Source organism: Marmota flaviventris, chromosome 2 (genome assembly GCF_047511675.1).
Source record: "Marmota flaviventris isolate mMarFla1 chromosome 2, mMarFla1.hap1, whole genome shotgun sequence".
Classification (NCBI taxonomy): Eukaryota; Metazoa; Chordata; class Mammalia; order Rodentia; family Sciuridae; genus Marmota; species Marmota flaviventris.
Window position 1 is genome coordinate 2,659,644 of NC_092499.1, and position 22,459 is coordinate 2,682,102.

The following is a 22,459-nucleotide window of genomic DNA, read 5'->3' on the forward strand; positions in this document are numbered from 1 at the left end:
GCCAAAACATACACCATTAAGACAATGCCCAGGACACACACAGTAAAAGTACAGCTCTTCAAACACTTCATCAAGCAGCACTGTCCAGAGCTGGGGTTGTGGCTCAGTGGTACAGCGCTTGCCTAGCACGTGTGAGGCCCTGGGTTGGATCCTCAGCACCACATAAAAATAAAAAAAATAAAGTAAAGGTATTGTGTCCAACAACTAAAAAATAAATATAAAAAAAAATAGCCCTGTCCATCTTAGTAAATGACAACACTCTCTAACCATCCAAATCTACAAGCCAGAATCTTTCTGGTCTCCCTGGGTAGGGGAGGGGACACCAAGCCATAATCACACAAGTGCAAAGATGATTGGCAGAACTAGTTTTTGGCTATCACAAACAAGCATTTGGCATGTGATAAGTACTTAGAGGAAGAAAGGTGAAACAAGCTAGAGAGATTGGAAAAGAAGGTAGAGGAATTAAAGAATATGGGAGTCATATGAAATTTCTCTAACGAGCAGATATTTGAACAGGGCCCCAATGATGCAAGGAGCCTGTCATGGGGGGGAAAAAAACAGGGAAAATAAAGAGGGAGGACAATCGACACAGAAGGAAGAGAAAATGCACAAGCTGAGTGGTGGGAATAGAGTTGGAATCTTCAAGACAGAGAGAAAAATGCAAGTATAGCCCTAGTGCAGGAAAGAGAGCGGCAGATGACACAGGTACCAATTAAGCAACACTGGGAAAGGCAGTCTCCCCACCAGAGTCACACAGGTACTCAAAGACGGCTAGTGTGATCATTCCACATGGACCTCATGCCAAGAATTCTTGTAAGTGCTAGACAGATCATTAGTAAGCAAGGATGCAAAAACAAAAAGCCAGAAATGGTGGGCTTTTATAATAATCCAAGCAAGAGATGACCATGGTTTGGCCTAGGGTGGTGGTATGGAAACAGTGAGCTGCACTGTAATTCTGGAAATAAGTACAGCACGGTCGTCAGGATCCCCTAGTTTTCACTGGCTTACTCACACATACAGCCAAAGATCAAGGCACAATGCAACTCTCCTGGCATACTGTAAGCACCCAATACCTAGGACCTACTAATGCAGCTCATTCATTCAAACAAATATCTGCACTAATACTATGTGATAGGGACTGCACTAAGTGGTAGAGATTTAGTGACAATTTGTCTTAAATAAGTTCTTCTGCAGGGAAACAACCCATATAATACTCCCATAAAGTACAAAGAGATTCACACTCAGGATATAAAGCAAGCCACTGTCTCCTGGGAGTCTCACTCCCTGGTTTTCCTGACCCTTCCCTTAGCTCCTGCCCAGTCTTCTTTGCTCATTCCATCACAACCTCTGAACACCAAGCACCATGGCATGGGCTGTGGACCTCTTCTCACTCTACACCCACCCACCAGGATTTAGCACCTGCAGTCTGAGTGGTCTCACCCTACTAAGCCCAAAGCCCTAACCCTCAGATGTCTTAATTCCAATCAGACTTGACTCAACCTAGACTGTCTGCATTTACTGCCAACAGGCATTTCAAAGTCAAACTTCTGGTATAGCCCCCCACCCCCATACAGAGCAGATCCTCCTGCAGTTTTGCCCTCCCCATTGATAGCAACACCTTCCAGTTGCTCAGCCAGAAATCTTCTTGCCACCTACAACTTCCCCACTCACATCCTGTATCTGGCCCAGCTACAAGGTCCTCACCTCTATCTTAAGAACATATCCCCAGTTCAACCATGCTTACCACCCCTGACTACCTTTCTGGTCCAATACACCATCCTATGTCTTGCCTGAATGATGTACTAGTCAGTGTCCTCCAGAGAACCAGAACAGGACATGTGTACAGAGAGATTTACTTTTAAGGAATTAGCTCACACCATCATAGAGGTGCAAGTCCAAAATCTGTTGGGCAGACTGGAGACCCAGGAAGAGCTGCAGCCCACATCTCATGTACCAGTTCATGTGATGACAGAATTTCTTCTTGCTGAAGTGAAGCCAGTCTTTGACGTATGCAGGACTTCAAAAAATTGGAGAAGGCCCACTCAGATCATGTAGGGTAATCTGCTTTACTCAAAGTCCACCAATTCAAATGTTAATCCAAAACACACCTTCACTGAAATCCAGAGCAGTGTTTGACCATGTGTCTAGACACTGTGACTCTGCCATGGTGACACACAAATTAGCCATCACAGATAATATCCACAGACTCCTTCCTGATTTTATGTCTACACACTTAAATCATGCAGCAGTGATCCTGGTGCAGCCATAAGTCAAACCATAGTACAGCTCCACTCAAAATCCCAAGTCTCCCCCAGTGGCTCCCAGCTCCCACAGATGAAGAAACAAAGTCCTCACAATGATTTAAGAGACAACTCATAATCCCTGTTACCTCTCTGGCCTCATCTTTTACCTCCCTTTCAATCTACTCTAGCTGCACTTAATACACACAGGATACTCCAGTGCTTTTTTAATCAATAGGGAATATTGTTTACCTAATAAACCATCTGTTAGACAAAAGATCTGTTTTTGATCTAAAAAACATGGACTTTGTGGTGTGTTAGTCAGCTATCCAATGCTATAACAAAATACTTGGGGTAATTAACTTATAAAAAGAAAAGGTTTATTTTGACTCATTGTTTTGCAGGTTTGAGTTCATGATCAATAGGCCCCATCATGGCATCATACCATGACAGGAGCACGTGGCAGGGCAAAACCACTCACCTCATGACCAAGAAGCAAAAAAGAAATGGAGAGGGAGGGATTGGAATCCCATTACCCCATGCAAGGGCATGCCCCCAATGACCTGAGGACCTTCCAATAGGCTCCACCTCTCAAAGATTCCACCACCTCGGGAACCCAGCCTTTAACACATGGGCCTCTGGGAGATATTTAAGATCCAAACTACAACAGTGAGTAAATAGAACACAGGAATTCTTGGAAGTAACAGAGGTACACATTAACACCTGTGTGAGGCCAAAATACCAAAAGGCAAAAAGAAAAAAAGCAATATACTTTGGAGTCAAAGATATGTATTCTACAATGTATGCAGACTGGTCAAGGTCAGTTTCTCAACTTCTCTGATGTTTGACTCCCTCAAAGAGTGAGACTTCTATCTGTGGGAAGGACTGCAACCTGGTACAATGTCCAACACAGCAGGCATTCAGCTTTCGGTAAAACAAAAAGAGGAAAAATGTGGAAGTAATCTGGGTGAAAGCTCTCTTCAGGGAAGCCTCTGGGTCAGAGCACAATTTTAAGATGTTGAGTCAAAGGCACAACAGTGAGAATTATTCAAGATTGTCATGGACTAGGAGTTAATGTAAGCCTTGAAGACAGAGGAGGTTCCAACTCAGAGGGCACAAAGCAGCACTGGGCATAAGAGCCACAGCTGAGGGCAGACAGAGCAACAGCCCTGGAGAAGAATGCTCAAAATGCCCCGCACAGCCTCCAGGGTTTCCTTTCTCATATGCCAAGGAAAGTAAGGACAACAGGGCATAATCCACAATCAAAACAAGTAAGCTCCAGCACCACGAAAAGAAGAAAGGGGGAGCCCCGTGGCTGAGGGAAGCATGATTTGAAAACTACTCACCCTCACACACACTGCACCAAGCCCTGTGAGCCCAGCACGCCAACCTCCCATGGCAGGAAAGCAAGCAATGTTTTACCCACTGAAAATAAACTTAAACTGTAGCCCTTTCTTCACCACCCACACATATCCCTCCCAGAGCAGTTCTCTGAACTACCTGAAATACAGTCAAGTATTTTTCTGTTCACTATTTCAATTCTGGTGGCCACTGCTCATTATACTGATTTACCAACATTCTCACAGACAGGACACCAGTCACTCACTGCAAACAACCACTAAGTAACTAGCCCACACACAGTACTGTGGGACAGCCCCAGCTTGTGAAAGCCACCTTCCCATGTCAAATATTTTCTAACTGAAGCCCAAATTGCAGCCAGAACTCTCCTTTACTGGAAAGACATAGTTCAACTAACATTTGAACCACACTATGGGCCAGGCTTCCTGAGTCAACTCACCCAAAATCTGCAACCCAGCTCTACCACTGTGTTGGTTTCCTAACTGCAATGGTGCTCTAACAAAAGATCCCAAGTTTAGCAGTTTAAAACAACAGAGACTGGGCTGGGTGTGCTCAGCGATAAAGCACTTGCCTAGCACACGTGAGGCACTGGTTTCGATCCTCAGACCACATAAAAAAACTAAATAAACAAAATAAAGGTATAAAAAAGAAAACAGAGACTGACCTCACAAGTCCAGTCAAATTCACCTGGGCCCTCTGCTTAGGGTCTCGTAGGCCAAAATCAAGGGTTTGCAAGACTGCCTTCCCTACTGACAGCTCACTCAGGTTGTCAGCCAAAATCAGTTCCATGTAACTGTAGGACTAAGGTACTCATTTCCTTACTGGAAATGGTTTTCATAAAAAAGAATCTGGCCATGTTTCAAATCTTTCAAACCTCTAACTTCAGTCACAGAAAATTCTCTGCTTTTAAGGGCTCATGTGTTTTTTTTGTTTTGTTTTGTTTTTTTGTGGTGCTAGGGATTGAACCCAGGGCCTTGTGCAAGTGAGGCAGGTACTCTACCAACTGAGCTATGTCCCCAGCCCTAAGTGCTCATGTGATTATATTGTGCTCATTCAGGTAATCTAAGTAATCTCCCTTTTGCCATGTAACATTACATATTCAGAGGGTATAGCATACATCTTTGGGGGTCATTCTGCCCATTATGACCATTTGCTACATGAAGTTGGGCAAGTTACTCTGCTACCCAAGTCTATTTCTTCCTCTATAAAAACATCATAGGTGATTAATGATAATGCCAAACAATTGTTATGATGATTAACTAATGTAGCTGCATTTAGTTGAGTGTCTACTATATGATAGAAACTCTGGCATTGGATATACATGTTTAAAGCCCAGAAAGGCACTTACAGAGGAATATCATCTCAGCTAGCACTACTGAGAAAGATGTTGTTTGTCGATGACTAAGTACAAAAGTTAAAACATTTATGGCCATTTTATAAATTAATTTTACACATTAAATTTAATAGAATAAAATGGGGCTTTTGTCTTCCCATTTTATTGCTCTGAAAATTCATTTTGATTGATTTTTATAAACATTTTAGTCCATGAAGAACTGGATTATTTATTTATTCTGCAGTCCTTGGGATTGAACCCCCGGGGCTTCATTTGCCAGGATCTACCACTGAGCTATACCCTCAGTCCCAAGAACTGTAAATTTTTAAAAATGGTCCTTAATAGTTAAAATGACATTTAAATATATATTTTTAGTTTCTGACAAGGTCAATAATAACTTAATAATTTAATTGAGTTACTTCAAGCAATTAGTTTCACCAGTTTATTGAGTAGAGAAGGATCATTCACCACAGTCATTCAAGAAAAGAGAGTACAAACAGCAGCCACTTCTAAGCTGCACAAGGGGTCACTTTGTCCCTGCCATGGCTCTAAGAAAACTATTACCAAAGATCCCAAGATTGCATTTGAAAGGACCCTAAAAAAGGCTTGAAGCAACACACAAGAACTTGACCCATAGTCTGGGCCTAACCATCAAATCAGATGTAACCTGCCAACAAGAATAACTTTACCAAAAAAAAAAAAAAAAAAAAAAACACTCCCAACTTTAAAGGTGCTAAACTCGGGGTGCAGCAGAGTAATGGAGATTCCCCGCACTCAGCTAGGGGGACTTCTCAGGCTGTTTTTATTAAAGACACCAGATCTAGGTCTCCTCTGAATCAAAGAGTATCCTCCTGCCTTGTTTCCAACAAATTCACGTGAAGCGAATAACTTACAGCAGCTACTTAAGCCAAAGAATCCTGAGAGGAGGGTTAACAAAACTGAACGAAGATCCAGCATTCACAAACCCTGGTATTTACCCAAATGAACATGTCCACAGAAAAACCTGCATAGAATCTTTACGAACTGCTCAAACTTGGAAGCAGCCAATCTTCAGCAGGTGAATGTGGTACATCCCATGGATGACCCATCAGTGCTAAAAAGGGGAAAGCTACCGGGCCGAGAGCAGGCAGGAAGGTCAAGCGCAGGAGGCCAAGTGAAAGGAGGCAGGGCGAAAGGGGGCACACGGCTGCTGGCCACCGCAGGGCGTTCTGCAAAGGAAACCAGGAAAGCAGAAAAAAAGACCAGCGCGAAGGGCTGAGGGGGGGAGGAACCCAGGCAGCGCCGATTTCTAGGCAATGAAACTGCCCCCCCCCCCCCCCGACGGCAGGGCACCCGTCGTCATACGCTAGTCGCAGGCCACCGAGCGCAAGGCACCAAGCGCGACCCCTACTGTACGCCACGGACCCCATGTGACCGCGAAGTGTCGGGCGGGTTCCCCAACCGCAGCCGATGCCGGTGCACGTGCGGTCACGTGGGCGCTGGGAAGCGGGACCCACGGGCACTTAGCGACGTTTCTGGAAACCCACAGCAGGTTCTGAGGGCAGAGCCCGTGGGTAAAGCAGAAACGCCCGGCAACGCTCCGGAGGCGCTGTCTGTGCACGGGCAGCTCCTGAGGGCTTAGCGGCCTGCCCCGCTCCCCGCGCCCTACCTCCCGAGGGCCCCGGCCAGCGGGGCCGGGGCCGGGGCCGGGGCCGGGGCCGAGGGGCCAGCGCTGGGGGCCACGTCCTTGCGCTGAGCCTCATCCCTGCCCGCCTCGGCTGGGAGGGCGGGGGGCGAGCCCAGCAGCTCCACATTGGTCACGGCCTTGCCGATGGTGAACCAGTCGTTGATCTGGTCGACCGTGAGTTTGCGCAGCATAGTGGAAGCCGGCGTCGCGCCTCCTCAACCGCCTGCAGAGCGAGGGAATTAGCCAGAGGCAGGAACTCCCCGCGCAGCGCCGCCGGCGTTCCGGAAGCCCCGCCCCACCCGCAGCCCTCCAATCAGAACGCGCGGCGGGAGAGGGGGCCGCGCCCTCGGCCTCTTGCCGCCAGCCTTCCCCGGCCGCGTGAGGCGTGTCGGGAGCCGCTGCCCGCGGGTCAAGGCGCGAGGCCCCTGAGTGCAGGGCGGGCGGCCTTGAGGTTCGGCCCTCGGGAGCTGGACCGCAAGCGCGCAGGGACTTTGCCCCTGGCTGCTGGGCTCAGGCCTCCGCACACCCATTTTGGGGAGAGGGTCAAAGAGGGGGTCGGGGAAGGTTTCGTGAAGAAAGGACGCTTCGGCGGGGCCTTGAAGGGTAAGCAGTGAAGGAGGTCTCGCGCAGGACACGGGGGCCGTTTGGCACGGCGCCCAGTGCGGGCGAGGTGGGCCTCGTCCAGACCCGTCCCAGAAGGTCCCCGGTATGTGAGCTTCCTGGCCGAGCAAAGTGGCCCTGGACGTTGGCCCGCGGCGCAGTTAGGTGCAGTTGCGTACTCGTGGACACCTGCGGGCGTCCGGTAGACCAATATCGACGTGTGGGCACGGTACCGGAGAGCGGGGACGGGACGGAAAACCAAGGAACGCAAGGCGCACCAGCGGAAGTCAGGCCCTCCGTCTGGCTCACGGCCCTTCTCCTGGGAGAATTCCCCACTTGGTTACTTTTGCAGTAACCTGCTGCTTTCTGCCTGTCTTTGTGTCCTTTCTTCAAGTCTGCCCAGCTGAGACAAGCAATGGGATTTATCCTCATCCTTACTAAACCTGCGTCTCGGGTGGCAGTGTCCTGACATAGCTGGACAAAACAGGCGTGGGCAGATGCAACCCCCGTAGAGCAGCCGAAATGGTCCAGCCTGGCTCCAGGAAGTGGGGTGGAGGGCCGCTGGGGCAGGCTGGGTCCTGCTCCGAGTTACTGCCTGGTGTAGATCAGCAGTTCCAGGCTGTGCCTACCTCTGAGTTGCCCTGTATCTCATAGAACGGTTTGCCATGAGTTTCTCCATTTCTGAGTACAAGTGCCAAGGTGGAATGACTAAACCTTGTTTCTACACCGCCATCTGCCCAGCACAACCATAAGGCACAGATTTTAACTTATTTATACCAATAAAACATGACCACCTGGAAACCATATCAAATTAAATCAGAAGCACACGGACACCTGGGCATAATCAAATCATCAGAAACACCAGACACAAACTTACCAATCACGCCAGATGTAAACACCCTGCCCCCATTTAAGACCCTTAAAAGGCGGTATCTCAAACTGGCATGGCAGCACACTAACATATCACCTGGTCACCTGTCAAGAGCCTTGCCCAGGAAAATCACCACAGTGACAAACTTCCAATTCTGCCCAGGCTTTAGCTCATCACTGTTCCTCCTGCTTGTGGCACATATCCCACCACGAGCTCACTTAGAACTGCCTGCCATCAGGACAGCTCTGCCCCTTGACACCTTCCAGACTTGGTTTTTTAGTGAAGGCGACCCTACATCCGCTGTCCGACAGGGTCACAACATGGGGGATGCTGCAGCAGGGCTGCACCATTTGGAAACCAAAACCATCACGAATGTTAAGTGTTTTGTTTATGATACTCATGATATGGATAACAGGGCATATGTCAATCAATAATAAAAGTACGTATTGCCTGAGATTGCAGGAAAATTCCCAGAATGAGACTAAGGATATGATGGAGACATGCCATGAGGTGCATTTCAATATCTCTCAGGATACAGACAATAGTGTTATTCCCCAAGCCTAAGCAACAAGAAATACTTATCCCATGGTTAACAATTTACACTACCCCCCAACCCTGTCCTAAAGCCTCAACCTGTACAACATCTAGCTACGGAAAAACAATTGCTGTGCCAACAATAAGGACCACCGTATGTAGCTTATGTTATCCTCCTCAAGGACAAGAGGTTAATAAAAATACATTCCCCCCACTAACACATTCTCCTTTGCCTTACACAGAAATTTATGATGAAAGTGGAAAACACATAGTTAATATAAATGACAAATGGGTTGAGGTGTAAAGCCTGCCCTTCTGTTAAAGATTACAAAGACATCGCTCCTCGGCCTTTTGGCTAAGATCAAGTGTAGTATCTGTTCTTATCAGTTTAAAGATTACAAAGACATAAGAATTGGTGTGCTTTGACCAAGGATCAAGAAAATTCTGTAAGAAAGCAGTCAAATAGGTCATATGAAAAAAGGAAATCACCTTGGAAATTAAAAATAAAATAATGTAAAATTAACATAGATATATTTTAGAGGCACTTCAGAGTAGTAGGTTTTTTTAAGTAATAACTTTCACTACTTTAAGTGTGTTTTACTGGGATTTTAGTTTAGAAGAAAGCTTACCAATAATCATAAGTATGCTTTAAAGTTAAAGGTTAGGGCTGGGGTTGTAGCTCAGTGGTAGAGCACTTGCCTCACAAGCGTGAGACCCTGGGTAAAATCCTCAGCATCACATAAAAATAAATAAATAAAAATGAAGATATTGTGTTCATCTACAATTATAAAAATATTTTTAAAAAATAAAAGTTAATGAAATAATTATAGCTATGCTTTAAAATTTAAAGTGAATAATAGGTCAGGAGTCATGTAGTCTAGTTGCGTCACCTAGCACCTAGTGATTGAGGCGAAAACGTAAATGCTTAATCATGATTGGCTAAGGTTATAGAAAAATATTTTGAACAATATACTCAACATCTTAGGTAATTGATGTATGTCAAAAAGATTGTAACTCTGAAAATTATGTAAATCAAAGAAGTTTTGGCTTTGAAGTTATCCATTAACTATCTGAAAAAACACCTGTAAAAAAGGTATGAAGGGCTGGGATTGTGGCTCAGCGGTAGAGTGCTGGCCTAGCTACGGGCAGGACCCGGATTCGATCCTCAGCACCACATAAAAATAAAGGCATTGTGTTGTGTCCATCTACCTAAAAAATAAATATTTAAAAAAAGGTATGAAAATAAAGCCCCCTCTAGGGGCAGCAGATTTCTTCTGGAAACTGCTCGTAACTTGCAACCTGTTGTCCCATCTCTTCTTTTTTCGCTGACACCACTCCTCCTTCAGGACCCCTGGACTCCCCCGCTGGGCTGGACCCCAGCAGTTTTTAATCCCTTGATGGCCACCTGCGGTGACTTGTACTTGTATCTGTGCCTTTGCTCTTAGTGCAGCCCCTGTGGCCATCTTAAACTTTCTTCACCTTTTTGTAACTCACACATATTATTATGTGAAGTGACTTGAGTGTTATGGATATTAGTAATTAAGATCAGAATGGGATAAAAGAACTTGTGATTGCTTCGGTCATGATACCAAGTGAAACCATGTGTAACTGGTGAATTAAAGTCTCTGAAAATGATGTAGTTTATGAATTTATTCTTATTTATTAAGTTCAGACACATTGTAGAAAGATAAAAATGTGTCCAGTCTCTATGGATGCCATGGCTCACTCCAACGCACCTTGAGAAATACCCTCAAAGATGGGACGGGATGAAAACCCCAGCAAAGGTATACAGAGGAAGACAACAGAAAGAACTGCCCACTACCATCACATCCTCAGTGCCCAGTGCAGAGGCTGGTATGTGGGCTCTCAGGAAAGAGCCACAAGTATGAATATGTAGGGGACATGCAGATGGCATGGATCACTACTGTGAAGCCCAGTTGTACACTGGAAAATGTCCCAAAGTGAGGCAAATAAGAAGTCAGCTTGCAAACAGTGCAGACAGAAGCCAGGCTAGGCAGAGTGGAGCGCCTAGTGTCTCAAAACATGAACCCGCCTCCTCCCAAGCCAGGAGTCCTCGCTCCAAGTCCCAGTCCTGTCACTAACTTATGTTACAATTTTGGGGTCTCATATTCTGACCATGTAACTGGTGATTGGATTGTAAATACCTGTCCCTAGGAGTTTGACTAGACTTGAAAAGTAAACACCCCTGTGCCAGGCTTTCAAGGCCAGAGATTCAAACACTTTTCCAAACACTGTGGTCTCTCAAAATTACCTCCCAACGTACAAAGCCATTGAGGCTCAGTAGGTCATTCAACACTGATTGGAAAATATTACAACTCATGCTTCATGTGAAAGCTAAGACACAACTCCAAATTTCATTAAATACATCAAAAGCACATCAAGCAATTCCAGAACTCGCTGACATTTGTACCCCTGGTGTGTTGCTCTTCCAACATGTTATCATCCTTTGTCCACGTCACAAGTGTTTTTAAGTGGAAGGTGATTTGGTTTTGATTTTTATTGTTTTTTTGGTACCAGATATTGAATCCAGGGGCACTTAACCACTGAACCACATCCCCAGCCCTCTTTATTTTTTATTTTAAGATCGGGTCTTGCTAAGTTGCTGAGGCTGACTTTGAACTCTCTATCCTCCTGCTTCAGCCTCCCTGTGATTGAAAAACAAAGACTTGATTATAAAATGAAATTTTAAGAACATTATGATGGGGCTGGGGATGTGGCTCAAACGGTAGCACACTTGCCTGGCATGTGCGGGGCGCTGGGTTCGATCCTCAGCACCACATAAAAATAAAATAAAGATGTTGTGTCCACCGACAACTAAAAAATAAATATTAAAAAATTCTCTCTCAAAAAAAAAAAAAAAACCTTATGATGAAAAAACAATGCCTGAGGAAACGGTTAATTCCCTTCCCCTTCTGTCAACCTTTCTTCAGGAAACCTAATTAACCATGGGTCCCTACCCATTGGATTGTAAACACCTGTCCCTAGGAGTTTGACTAGACTTGAAAAGTAAACACCCCTGTGCCAGGCTTTCAAGGCCAGAGATTCAACTGATGAGTGTGAACAGAATCTTCTCTTCTGTAACTTTCTAAACTCTAGGAATGTAGCTACATCATTTAATTGCTAGGTCAATTAATTGATGTCTAAATTATAACCTCATAGGCTTAGTTCTTAGAAATATAGCTCTTAGGAAGGTAAATTCAAGTCATCTTGAGTTGCTGCTGTGATAAAAACTACTTAAAGATAACACTGGCAAGTATTTTACTGCCTTTGTTCTGCACATGTGAACTACTTATCATAAATTCCCTGTGCATTCATTGTCTTTGGTCACATAGGCCAAGAATTCAAACCCACCAATGTCATAATGGTTAAGAAATGATGTCAAATTTCCTATAAAAGCCCCATGTAACCTCAGCTCAGGGACCAGAACTTCAGAGCACTAGCTCATCTAAGTCCACCGAGTTCTCCAATCCTCCCAATGGTGGTTGGTCTCTTGCTGAGTGTGATTTCCAAAACATCCCCAGCTGCTGGGTTTACAGGCGGGCTATAAGGTGCTCTTCTGAAGAGAGTTCTTTTCACACAAACATTTTCTGGGAGGCACCTTTATCCTCTTTGCTACTATTTCATAAGGACATTGTCTTGATGCTTTTTTCAGTTTGGAATCTGCTTCTAGTTTCCTAACTAAACATTCTGTGTGATCCTAAAATAGGGATTTAGTATAAAGAAAGAAAGAAACGGGGGGGGGGGGTTCAGAATCTTAAGGAAAACACTCTCAAGCTTGAAATGAAGAATCAAGCCACTGAGATGGCAGAAAACACAGTTGTAGACCTTGGCCCATTCCCTTGGCCCATACCCTTGTAAAATGAAGGCAATATGCAAGCACAGGAAAACTGGCCGCTCCAACCTAGATCCACCACTAGTCCAGCCCCTGATACTCCCATTCTATAAACATTGGACACCCAGCCCAAATCAGGACTTCTCACTCTGGAGACAGCCCATATTCCCCCTTAAATGGGTACCTACTTTCCTAAATAAATCTCTGTGTGCCTTTGTCTGGCTCATGCTGAAATTCTTTTCCATCGGGTATGCCAAGAATCCCTCTGGTCCTGAGTTAAGTTCTCCTCCTCCTCTGGGAACTCCTAGGACCCTTCTCCAGAGACATCTCTTTACTCTAGACAGTCCCAGATTCCTCCATGTGATTCAGTGGTTCTGGGTGCCCCCACTCACTTAGCCCAGCTCATCTTGCATTCCTGGCCAATGTTCAGAGTTAAAGGGGACAGCTTGATATCAGGCAGTTCTTAATAGGATTGTAGACCTTTAGGCCACAGCACAAGGAAAGATTGCTGAAGGCCTCTGGGCTTTGATATTTAAGGGAGGCTTGGCAAATTCACTGAGCAGAGTGAACTTCTGTCCTAAAGGGAAAACCAACAGCTGAAAGCATTTACAAATGCTATTGATGCCATTAAGTGGCCCTCTCAAAAAGCCAGAGAAACTGTGCTTGAGGCACTGTGTGTCTTCTCTGACCTTCCAGCCACGAAACACAGCATTAGATCCTTCAAACAAATGTGCTAGGGTGACCCTTTCCTTAAACATTTTGGTTTTTTTGAAGTGTTTTTCTTAGGATTTTGGATTTGAAACTAGCCATTAAAAATCTATTGATCTGGTGGGCAGGGTGGCACAGTCCTGTAATCCCAGCGGCTCAGGAAGCTGAGGCAGGAGGATGGCAAGTTCAAAGCCAGCCTCAGCAAAAGCAAGGCGCTTGCAACTCAGTGAGGCCCTGTCTCCAAATAAAATACAAAATAGGGCTGGGAACGGGGCTCGGTGGTCACTGTCCCTGGGTTCAATCGCCAGTACCCCACCAAAAAAATGGCTTATTGATCTCAAGTCTAGCTTGAGACCTTACAATGATGCTAAATTTTTTCTAAACGCTGTCCTTGTCTTTGTAAGGTCCTTGCTTAGCATCTTGATGGCCGTCTTAAGTGACAGTCACCATTTTAAGAAAAATTTCCCTTCCCGGCCAAGAGGCTCTTAGAAAGGCTCACCAGTCCTCATACCAAGCCAACCCTTAAGGGCGCACTGGGACCGCGCTTCGGGGACCCGCGCGCTCCAAAGCCTGGCCTGCCCCCAACAGTCCCCACCGCGCCCTGTCGTCGGCTCTGGTCTCGCCCGTCATTTCGCTCGCCCGGCTCCTTTCGGTCCGGTTTTCTCGGTCCTTCCGGGTCTAAGACATGCTTTCTGGCCGGGCGCAGTGGCACTAGCCAGCAAGCCCAGCCCTAGGGCGCCTGAGGCCGACGGCTCCCACGCTCAAGGCCAGCCTCCGCTCAGGCCAGGCCGCTTGGCCCGAGGCCGGGTCGCCCGCCGACGGCGCCCCTCTCCCAGTCAGGTCAAGAGGCCGGGCCGCGGCTCAGCGGTAGGGCCCGGCCTAGCCCGCGTGAGGCGCTGGGTTCCATCCTCAGCACGGGGCATAAACAAGGAAAATAAAGGTCCATTGACGACTAAAAACAAGGGTCCCTTTCTTCCAGGTTGGCAAGCCGTCTGGTTTGTCCAGAACCTCCCTGGTTCAGCATTACAAGGCCTCCGAAGATCCGGACGTTTGGTCACGCGATAGGACCCGCGGACACAACCCGGGCGCCCTGCTTCCCGCGGGGCGGGGCCTTCGGCGCGGCGCCTGGCCTCCGTGCCCGTCCTCCTTGCCGGCAGGACCGGCGCGGCCGCCGGGGGCGCTGTGGGACACGGGCGCGATCGGACAGGCGCTCTGGCCTCGGGCGCCGCCGCTCCTTCCGCCTTCCCGGAGGGCCGCGCGCGGCGCCTGCGCACTCGGTGACCTTTGCGGGTCGGCTTCGCAGTGTGGAGCGGCTTGAGCTGTTGGTTCTGGCGAGGTGAGAGCTGGTCCCCGCCGGCCGCAGAGCTCGCAACGCAACGCGGGGAGTGGAGAGGCGGCGGGTCGGAGGTCCAGGGTTAAGGGCGGGATCGGGGCGAGGGACAACACGGGCCCGCTGACCTTGGGTCAGCCCCTTCTGCCCGCCCGCTACTCTTCTCCGGTCCCGGGGCCTCGCAGCGACGCGGGTGCCGGGGGTTGGCCCTCAGACTGCTAGGGGGGCTCCGGGGCCGGGCTCCAGACTGCGAACGACTGGGGTTGGTTTCCGGATTGTGAGGGCCAGCCTTCAGGAGCGTGCCTCTGCCGGAGTCGGTTTCCACAGCGGAGAGCAGGAAGCCGGGAGATTGACGCGATCCGGCCTAAAGGTCTGGACCTGATTTAGCATGAATCCAGGCCCGCTTACCTGCTGTGCAATCTTGGCCATCTGACAAGGACCTGCTTTGTAGGGGTGGGTTGTAGGTGCAGGAAGTAAGTTCCTCAAACACTGAGTAAATGCTGTTAAACTTAGGGAACAGCCTAGAGTAAAAACTAGGCTTTACTTTGGCCTCCAAGGTGCTAGAGACCAGGCCGTCTTTTATCCTGTAGCTCAGCCACAGCGTTTTATAAAACAAGCACTTAGTATGCAGTACCAGACACTGTAAGCACTTGGCATGCAGTGACTCACTTCAGGGTCAAAACAGCCCCCCTTGAAGAGGTTACTGTTTATTCCTGTTGTACAGATGAGAAAACTAAGGCAGTATAAGTAACTATTAAGTGACAGCCAGGATCTGAATCTGGGCAGCCACTTGGCCTTCTTCCTTCCCACTCCTCCCAGCTATTCAAGTTTATTCTGACCTGGGGTGTCTTGGCACATCATTGCCTCTGCTGAGAACACTTGTCCTTGGTATCCTGGCTCTTTTTTGTTTCTCAGCTCCCAAAACAGTGGCACCTAGCATGTGCTCAGTACATATTTGCTGATTAGGTAATGGCTGTGCAATACAGGTTTCCATAATTTGAGGGCAGCCATTGACCTCTGAATAGGTTGGGCTTTTGGAGAATCTGATGTTATAAAACTGATGGGGAGCTGAGAAATATGGAAAACCACAGCACCGAAAGATGAGAATCCTGTATGTGCCAGGTAGCAGTGCAGTATGAGAGGAGCAGGGGCGGGGCAAGACAAGATTTCAGCTGCCTCCAAGGGAGAGGTTCCAAGTGAGATGATAAGTGCTCAGATCTAGTCGTTCCTGACAACCACTGCAATGATCCTCCTTTAATAGGCCAGATGTTACAATGCCTCTTAAGATGAACACCAGGGCATCTAGTTTAGGGTCTGTATAAATTGCAAAAGTAATCAAAAGCATTACTTAGATCTGCACAAAGCTAACTGTAGGTTCAGAATTTTATGGCTTTCCCAATCAAATTCAGTAATTAGTTAAGTAATATTTTTTAAATTAATAAGTTCTGTCATATTTGGACCTCTAGCTGGTCAAAGTATGTACAGGCCCAGGTGTTAGTTTCATAAGGAAGTCACCATACCCTGACCTGTTCTTTTCAGCTTTGAATGCCGGCCATTCTCAACATGATGATGAAGCCAGTCTTTCCACTTAAAAGTCAGAAGAGTGGAGTGTGACTTTGAGCATAGCATTAATGGAAGATTGGCTTGGGTATGGGCAACATGGTGGCAGAGTGCTGGAATGGGGGGGAATGAGAGGTGACTGAGTGCCAAGTGACTTGCACTGTGGAGAGAAGGTGCTCACATGGGGGGACTAGACTAGGTCAAGAACAAGAGCAACTCCCTATCAGGTGGTTGTGGGAGATGGAGTCAGACTTAATGAATAAATGAAGATTATCTTTTTATGTGTTAGAGTTAGAGCAATAGTCACCTTAGTGTTTATCACTGTGTTCATTTTCAGATGCTTCAAACCATTATTAAAAACTACTGGGTCCCCTTGAAGCCCTACTATACCCAGGTTTACCAAGAGATTTGGGTAGGAATGGGGTTAATGAGCTTCATTGTTTATAAAATCAGGAGTGCTGGTAAGTTTACTTATGTTTGATTTATTTGAGGTCAGGAAGAAAAATGTTTTTGGAAAGAATCACAATTCATTTATCAAGGAACTATGGCTCTTAACCATAGCATAAGATGGCTCAAGCAACAGAACCGCTATGGCAGTGTGAGTCAGCTATGAAGAGGTTGTTGGACAGTGGGGGAACTTGAGCAACTCCTTGATATTGAGAAATTGTGCATTGTCCTGGGTATTACCAATACATAGGAGATGTTCTTCATCTTCAGAGATGCAGGCTGAAGTATTGTGGGTATCATGCCCTGGTGTACAGTACTTTATCGTACCTTCTCAATGGTTCTATTGGACATTTATTCACAATCAAATTTGGAGGGGAGAAATAACCATTTGGTTCTTAGTGGAGCAGAGATGAGGCCTAGCCACATATTGTTGAGCCATTGATTAAGAAGAGGAAGGAAAGAAGGCAAGACTGCAGTTGAGAGTGTGGTGGGGAGTGAGGAAGCCTGCTCTTCACTACCTGTAGATCTTCTTTGGTAGAAACTTTACCACTTCTTGGCTGTGGGACACTGTAGTAACTCTGCTATTGTCTGAAAGCTTCCTGGAATGCTTTACCTAAGCTATGAAGCATTCAGCCAAATGTTGCTTTTGATAAATGAGTCGATTATAAGCATTTTTGGAAAGTATTGATGTAACCCATTTTTTTCTGCCTTTTATTTTAGATAAAAGAAGTAAAGCTTTGAAAGGTAAGGGTTTGCTTCTTAAAATGGTTGGGAAATGAAAAACACCATTATGTGTTTGCAAGTTATCATTGTTCTAAACTAAATTTGATACATGGTTCAGTTAAGTAAGATACAATGGAAATACTTCAGAACATGAAGTTTGCTATGCCTACTGAAAAGGAGAAATCTAAATTTCTACTTTTTATAATCTGAATGGTTAAAAAAAAAAAAACTATTCATTTTGTCAGTAAAACTTCCAGGAATAATAGGAAAAAAAGTAATCAGAGGTAGCTGATGCCACCAGCTGGGAAGCACAAGTTACTGTGTGAGCATGCTACCCTGTGAACGTCCTGATGGTGTGTTTTGAAAGAAAGCACCTAACAAATGTATGCCCTTGTATTAGATATTTGTTTCCGTAGTGGCCATCAAACTGTAATCATTTGAGTTACACAAACCCTGCACTGGTCCCATGAGCTTTGGGGATGAGGTATTTCTCTGCCCCTCTCACTTTTGCCTGTGCAGGTAAGCTGCTACAACAGGCATCATTTATAGGAGCTTTAAACCCATTGGGCATTCCATGTAGAAAGAATTCCCTGTGCTTTTTCATAGAATTGAAAATTGTCATTTATATTTTCTGACTTGTTGATGCTTAATAAATGACATTCTGCTGCTGCTTTCCTTCCTAAATTGAATCTATATTATGCATCTCTTTCAAAAGGTTCAAGTCCTGCACCTGCTCATGGTCATCATTAGCCAGCTTGCTTGAGTACAGAATCGTCAGCCTGTAAATCTAAGCAGGCTTTGTTAAATGGGAACACGGAATGTCGCCATACCCTTATATAAGAACCACGTTCTACGTGGCATGAATAAATGATCTGTGAGATGCACCACTACCATGCCAGTACTGCTTTGTGTGTTTCCCCCAAGTAGAGCCTTTGCAGTGCAGCAGGGGCCCTCACCCAGCCCGCCCTCCTGAGGAAACCTGAGAATGAGGAGCAAGTCTCCACTGCCACAGGGGTTGGTGATCAGAGCCTAGGCATTAACTTGAATTCTAATACTTAATAAATGTTTGTTAAACAAATCAGCCTCTGTTTTCACACTGGGGAGATGGAGATGTTAATTATGTAAATTCCAATAGAATTATTATGAAGATCAATAAGGAAAAGGAACACATAAATTGTGAACTGCTTTAGGAAAAAAAATAGCATTAGACCACATGGTAGGCAAAATTAGAAGCTCTAGGAGAAAATTTTATCAGAAATTAATGGAGGCAAAGTGAATAATATAAAACAATTGATGCTTCCTCTAGTTGGATTAGTATCAAATGAGTAGTGCATACTTATCTCCATCTAAATAAGGCAGTTGCCAAAGCCCCTAGAATCACATGCAGAAAAGATTGTAAAGCGGTAAGCCTGAGGGGTGGGAGTAAGTCCAATTTGAGATCAGGTCTTTGCAAGTTAATACAAGTCCAGTGGTGAAATAGAAGTGATGACCCAGTGCTGGTCTCAGAAGACTTCCTCTCTGATGCCAGAGACTTCCTATTTATCATCTATGTCTCCAGCAGTTGGCATGGGGCCTGGCCCATGGCAGGTCCTCCACAGATGACTGCCATTTACTGTGGGATCTGAGCCTCACTTTGTTCTTTTCTAAGATGGGCATAAACCTGCCTTGTGTTCCTCACTGCCCCTCAGGGATGCCTTCCTAAAAGCCTTAGCATCATATTCGGTGGCTCAGTTCTGATGCAGGAGTCTGCTCTTCTGTTACTTCTGTTCAGCCTTGACAATAACTTGGTACAGCACCTATCTGAGAAATGACTAATTGGCACTAGCCCTTTTCAAGCTGGGATATGCACTGGAATCCCCTGAAAGTCAGGCACAGACTGGGGGGACTCCACATTTTTCCCACTGGTCTGGAAAAGAGCCTGACAATTTTTATTTCTGACAAGTTCCAAGGACATGCTGGTGCCCACTACTAGGTTTTGGAGATTGCCCATAGGAAGAACAGACTTCCAGCCCTGCCTTGACACCTACTGGAGGCCTAAAGGCCACTATTGTTCACTGTGGGAACACCCCCAACACTAGCCCTTCACCATGCAGCTTAGTGCATCTGGTCACTAGACTTTAATGAGGTGTAGAGCTCACAGAAGAGGAGACAGAAGCCAAGGAGATAGTAATATGCCAAAGGTATTGGAGAAGGTGAGGAATGGATAGATACAGAAGGAATGGTTACCCAAAGGGTGCTTCCCACAAGAGCTGAACTGTGGCTACCTAAGGGTTCTTCAGTCAAAATCACTTGTGGTGCAGGCCTACAATTCTAGCTACTCTGGATGATGAGGCTCAAGGATCACAAATTCAAGCCAGTAAAAGCAATTTATCAAGATCATCTCTATGAAAAAATAACAAGGACTAGGAATGTAGCTAAATAGTAGAGCAGTATTGGGTTTAATCCCCAGTACCAAAAAAATGAAAATCACAGGTCAGTCCTTTCTTTTGTACAGAATGTCTATCATGGGCAATGCTGGATGAGAGACCAGTAGAATTGATTTGCTAGCCTGGAAACAGAGGGAGAAGCATGTCATGTACTGAAGGTAGCCTGTAGGTGGAGCCAGAGCATGCCACCAGGCAATGGTCACTATAATGGTCTCAAAGGAACTGCAGGCCCATATAAAGGAATGTTTGGAGGGCTACAGGAGCACCCACAGTAGGGAACAGCCAACTTCAGGAAGGTGCGACAAGGATTCACACACCTGTTAATGCAGTGCTACTACTTTGTAGCCCTAAAGGCAGAAGGGAACATGGATCCCAGGCTTCTGAAGATGGGATCTTAAACAGTATGTTTAACCTAGCCTCAAAGTGATCCTTTGGAGAAAGCACCCTGTTCCTGCTTGTCACTAAATATCCCAGTGGGATGTGTAGCTCCTGCAGCCCTCAATGGGGTTGCACCTCTAGAGCCAACAGATCCTGATGACCCAGTTGCAAACCCTGGTCTGGTTACTTTGCATCGAACTCATGAATCTGCTCTGTGCCCTTTGAGCTTGTAATGTTGCCTAGTTTCACTGATGAAGAAATGGAGGCCTAGACAAGATAGTAAGCTTGCATTAGAAGATATTTACCTGGTTGGTAAAGCAACTAGTTAACTAGTAGAACCAGGATTCAAAATCTGACCATCTGACTTAGAATTAGGACTTGGAGTACAGTCTCGCTTCCAGGTCTTTATCTGCACCAGCTCATGCATGACTGTTGGGGTCATGGGGCAATTCGGATACAGCCCCTTTGTTCCCAAAGTTTAGAGTCTGGAGAACAGATGTGTGAACAGGCACTGACAATGTGTGGCAATACTCACCGCAGTGGATGTTTGGTTTCAGTGGTCTTTCGTGGTGGTGGGGGCATCAGACCTGGCTGTAAGTCATATCAGGCTCAGAAGCCCAGCATCTGCCCAACAGCCAAGTCAGACATGGACCTGGTGTGGATCCCCATTCAAACACAGAAAAAGACATTTCTAGGGCTGGGGTTGTGGCTCAGTGGTTTGCCTAGCACATGTAAGGCCCAAGGTTCAATCCTCAACACCACATAAAAATAAATAAATAAAATGAAGGTATTATGTCCATCTACAACTAAAAAATATTTTTTAAAAAAAAACAGGTATTTCTGATGTAATTAGTGAAATTTCTACATGGACTGAGAATTAAGGATACCAAAGAATTGCTTCTTAATTACCACGATAATGATATGGTAATTGAAGAAAATGTCTTTGATATCAGCAGTGCAGATGTAGGTGTGAGATGATATCTAGGAATTACTTTAAAATACATCAGGAAATATTAACCAATCAAAATAGATTGGGGAAGTAGCTTAATGGTAGAGCACTTGCCTAACACAGGCAAGATTTCCCAAGCACTGCGGGGGGGGGGGGGGGGGGGGAGGAATTTTTTGAGAGGAATGAGTGATGGAGGAAATGAAATTGCCTATGATGTGTAGAAGTTGGGGGACAGATGTATGGGGATGTACTACACTATCTCTGCCTTGACATATGGATATATGTTTAACTTCCTTCAAAAGTTTTTTTAAATACTTAAGGAAAGGGCTGGGGTTATAGCTCAGTGGTGGAGCGCTTGCCTCCCACATGTGAGGCAGGCACTGAGTTCAATCCTCAGCACCACATAAAAATACGTAAATAAAGATATTCTGTCCATCTAAAAATTGTGTGTGTGTGTGTGTGCAGTCAAAACCTTTGTGGTATTATAATACCTATTTGAGAAGCCAGCACTGCAACCCTGGAAATGCAAGGTAGCATCTCGGTGAACTTGCAGTCAGTTATTTTGGACTTAGTCATGTCAGACACCCAGGATCTATTATCAAAATGATGGAAGAGTCAGCTTGTAGAATGTGTTTCCCTCTTTAATAGTTATCTAATACAGGCCTGAGCTAGTAGTAAATTCTTAAGCCTATGGGGAAGAAAATGTTGAAAACTCTATATTGGGGGATGGGTGGGTACCTGGGATTGAACTCAGGGGCACTCAACCACTGAGCCACATTCCTAGCCCTATTTTATACTTTATTAGAAACAGGGTCTCACTGAGTTGCTTAGTGCAATTAAATTGCTGGGGTTGGCTTTGAACTCACAATCCTCCTGTCTCAGCCTCCTGAGCCACTGGGATTAAAGGCGTGCGCCACCATACCCAGCTTCTAGTCTATCTTTTAAATTAAATTTACAACTCAAAACTGAAATGGTTGTGACTGATTTTTTCTATACTGTCATTTTGTTCTTTCTTCCCTTAGAATATAATAACACTTTCGGGCTTTTCATTTGAAAATATATTCTATTCAATAATAAAAAAGTCAAGTATTACAGCTTTGAGAACTTCCCATATAACTTGTCAGATGAGTACTGTTGGAGAAAAAATCAAATTTATGTGTTATTTTAAAGGAAAATGAATCCAAATAATTAAAAATTTTGAGCAGGGGCTAAAGTTGTGGCTCAGTGGTAGAGCACTCATCTAGCACGTGTGAGGCACTGGGTTTGATCCCCAGCATTGCTCAAAAATAAATAATAAAATAGAAGTATTATGTCCATCTAAAAAATGTTTTTTTGAACTTTTTTTTGATAGGTGGGTATATTAGAACCCATTAAAGTGGAGGCAAAGGTCCGTCATGGTGGCACACATCTGTAATCCCAGCAGCTTGGGAGGCTGAGGCAGGAGGATTGCAAGTTCAAAGCCAGCCTCAGCAATGGCAAGGC

The 22,459-nt window shown here is 45.6% G+C and overlaps 2 protein-coding genes and 1 pseudogene across 8 annotated transcripts in view; 2 read left to right on the plus strand and 1 right to left on the minus strand.

Annotated features, from left to right (window-relative positions):
* Tdrd9 (tudor domain containing 9) overlaps positions 1-14,213 on the minus strand; it is a 110,230-nt gene extending 96,017 nt beyond the window's left edge. For 5 of the 6 annotated variants that reach the window (XM_071607485.1, XM_071607483.1, XM_071607484.1 and 2 more), the window contains exon 1: positions 13,664-14,213. The gene's annotated coding sequence lies outside the window, so the exon portion shown is untranslated. Of the gene's footprint in view, positions 1-12,644; positions 13,141-13,663 lie in introns of those variants that run through there. The other variant, XM_071607481.1, reaches the window with a different exon arrangement.
* Positions 8,939-9,066, plus strand: LOC114101647 (U2 spliceosomal RNA; annotated as a pseudogene).
* A 178-nt stretch (positions 14,214-14,391) lies between the features above and the next one.
* Atp5mj (ATP synthase membrane subunit j) lies at positions 14,392-18,114 on the plus strand. Of its 2 annotated transcripts, XM_071607486.1 has the most exons (5): positions 14,411-14,500; positions 16,034-16,142; positions 16,392-16,515; positions 17,222-17,245; positions 17,940-18,114. In XM_071607486.1, exons 3-5 carry the CDS (start codon positions 16,392-16,394, stop codon positions 17,972-17,974), a joined length of 183 nt encoding a protein of 60 aa, XP_071463587.1. In that variant the 5' UTR covers positions 14,411-14,500; positions 16,034-16,142; the 3' UTR covers positions 17,975-18,114. The 2 variants fall into 2 exon arrangements, with proteins under 2 accessions (XP_027802500.1, XP_071463587.1); XM_027946699.2 differs by lacking the exon at positions 16,034-16,142 and having other exon boundaries at positions 14,392-14,500.
* Positions 18,115-22,459: the final 4,345 nt, after the last annotated feature.

Excerpts from the sequence above, each read along its gene's own strand:
- Atp5mj (XM_027946699.2), top strand. The coding sequence starts at position 16,392 with ATGCTTCAAACCATTATTAAAAACTACTGGGTCCCCTTGAAGCCCTAC. Across the intron at positions 16,516-17,221 it reads TTATAAAATCAGGAGTGCTG|ATAAAAGAAGTAAAGCTTTG; the intron begins GTAAGTTTACTT and ends CTTTTATTTTAG. Across the intron at positions 17,246-17,939 it reads AAGAAGTAAAGCTTTGAAAG|GTTCAAGTCCTGCACCTGCT; the intron begins GTAAGGGTTTGC and ends CTCTTTCAAAAG.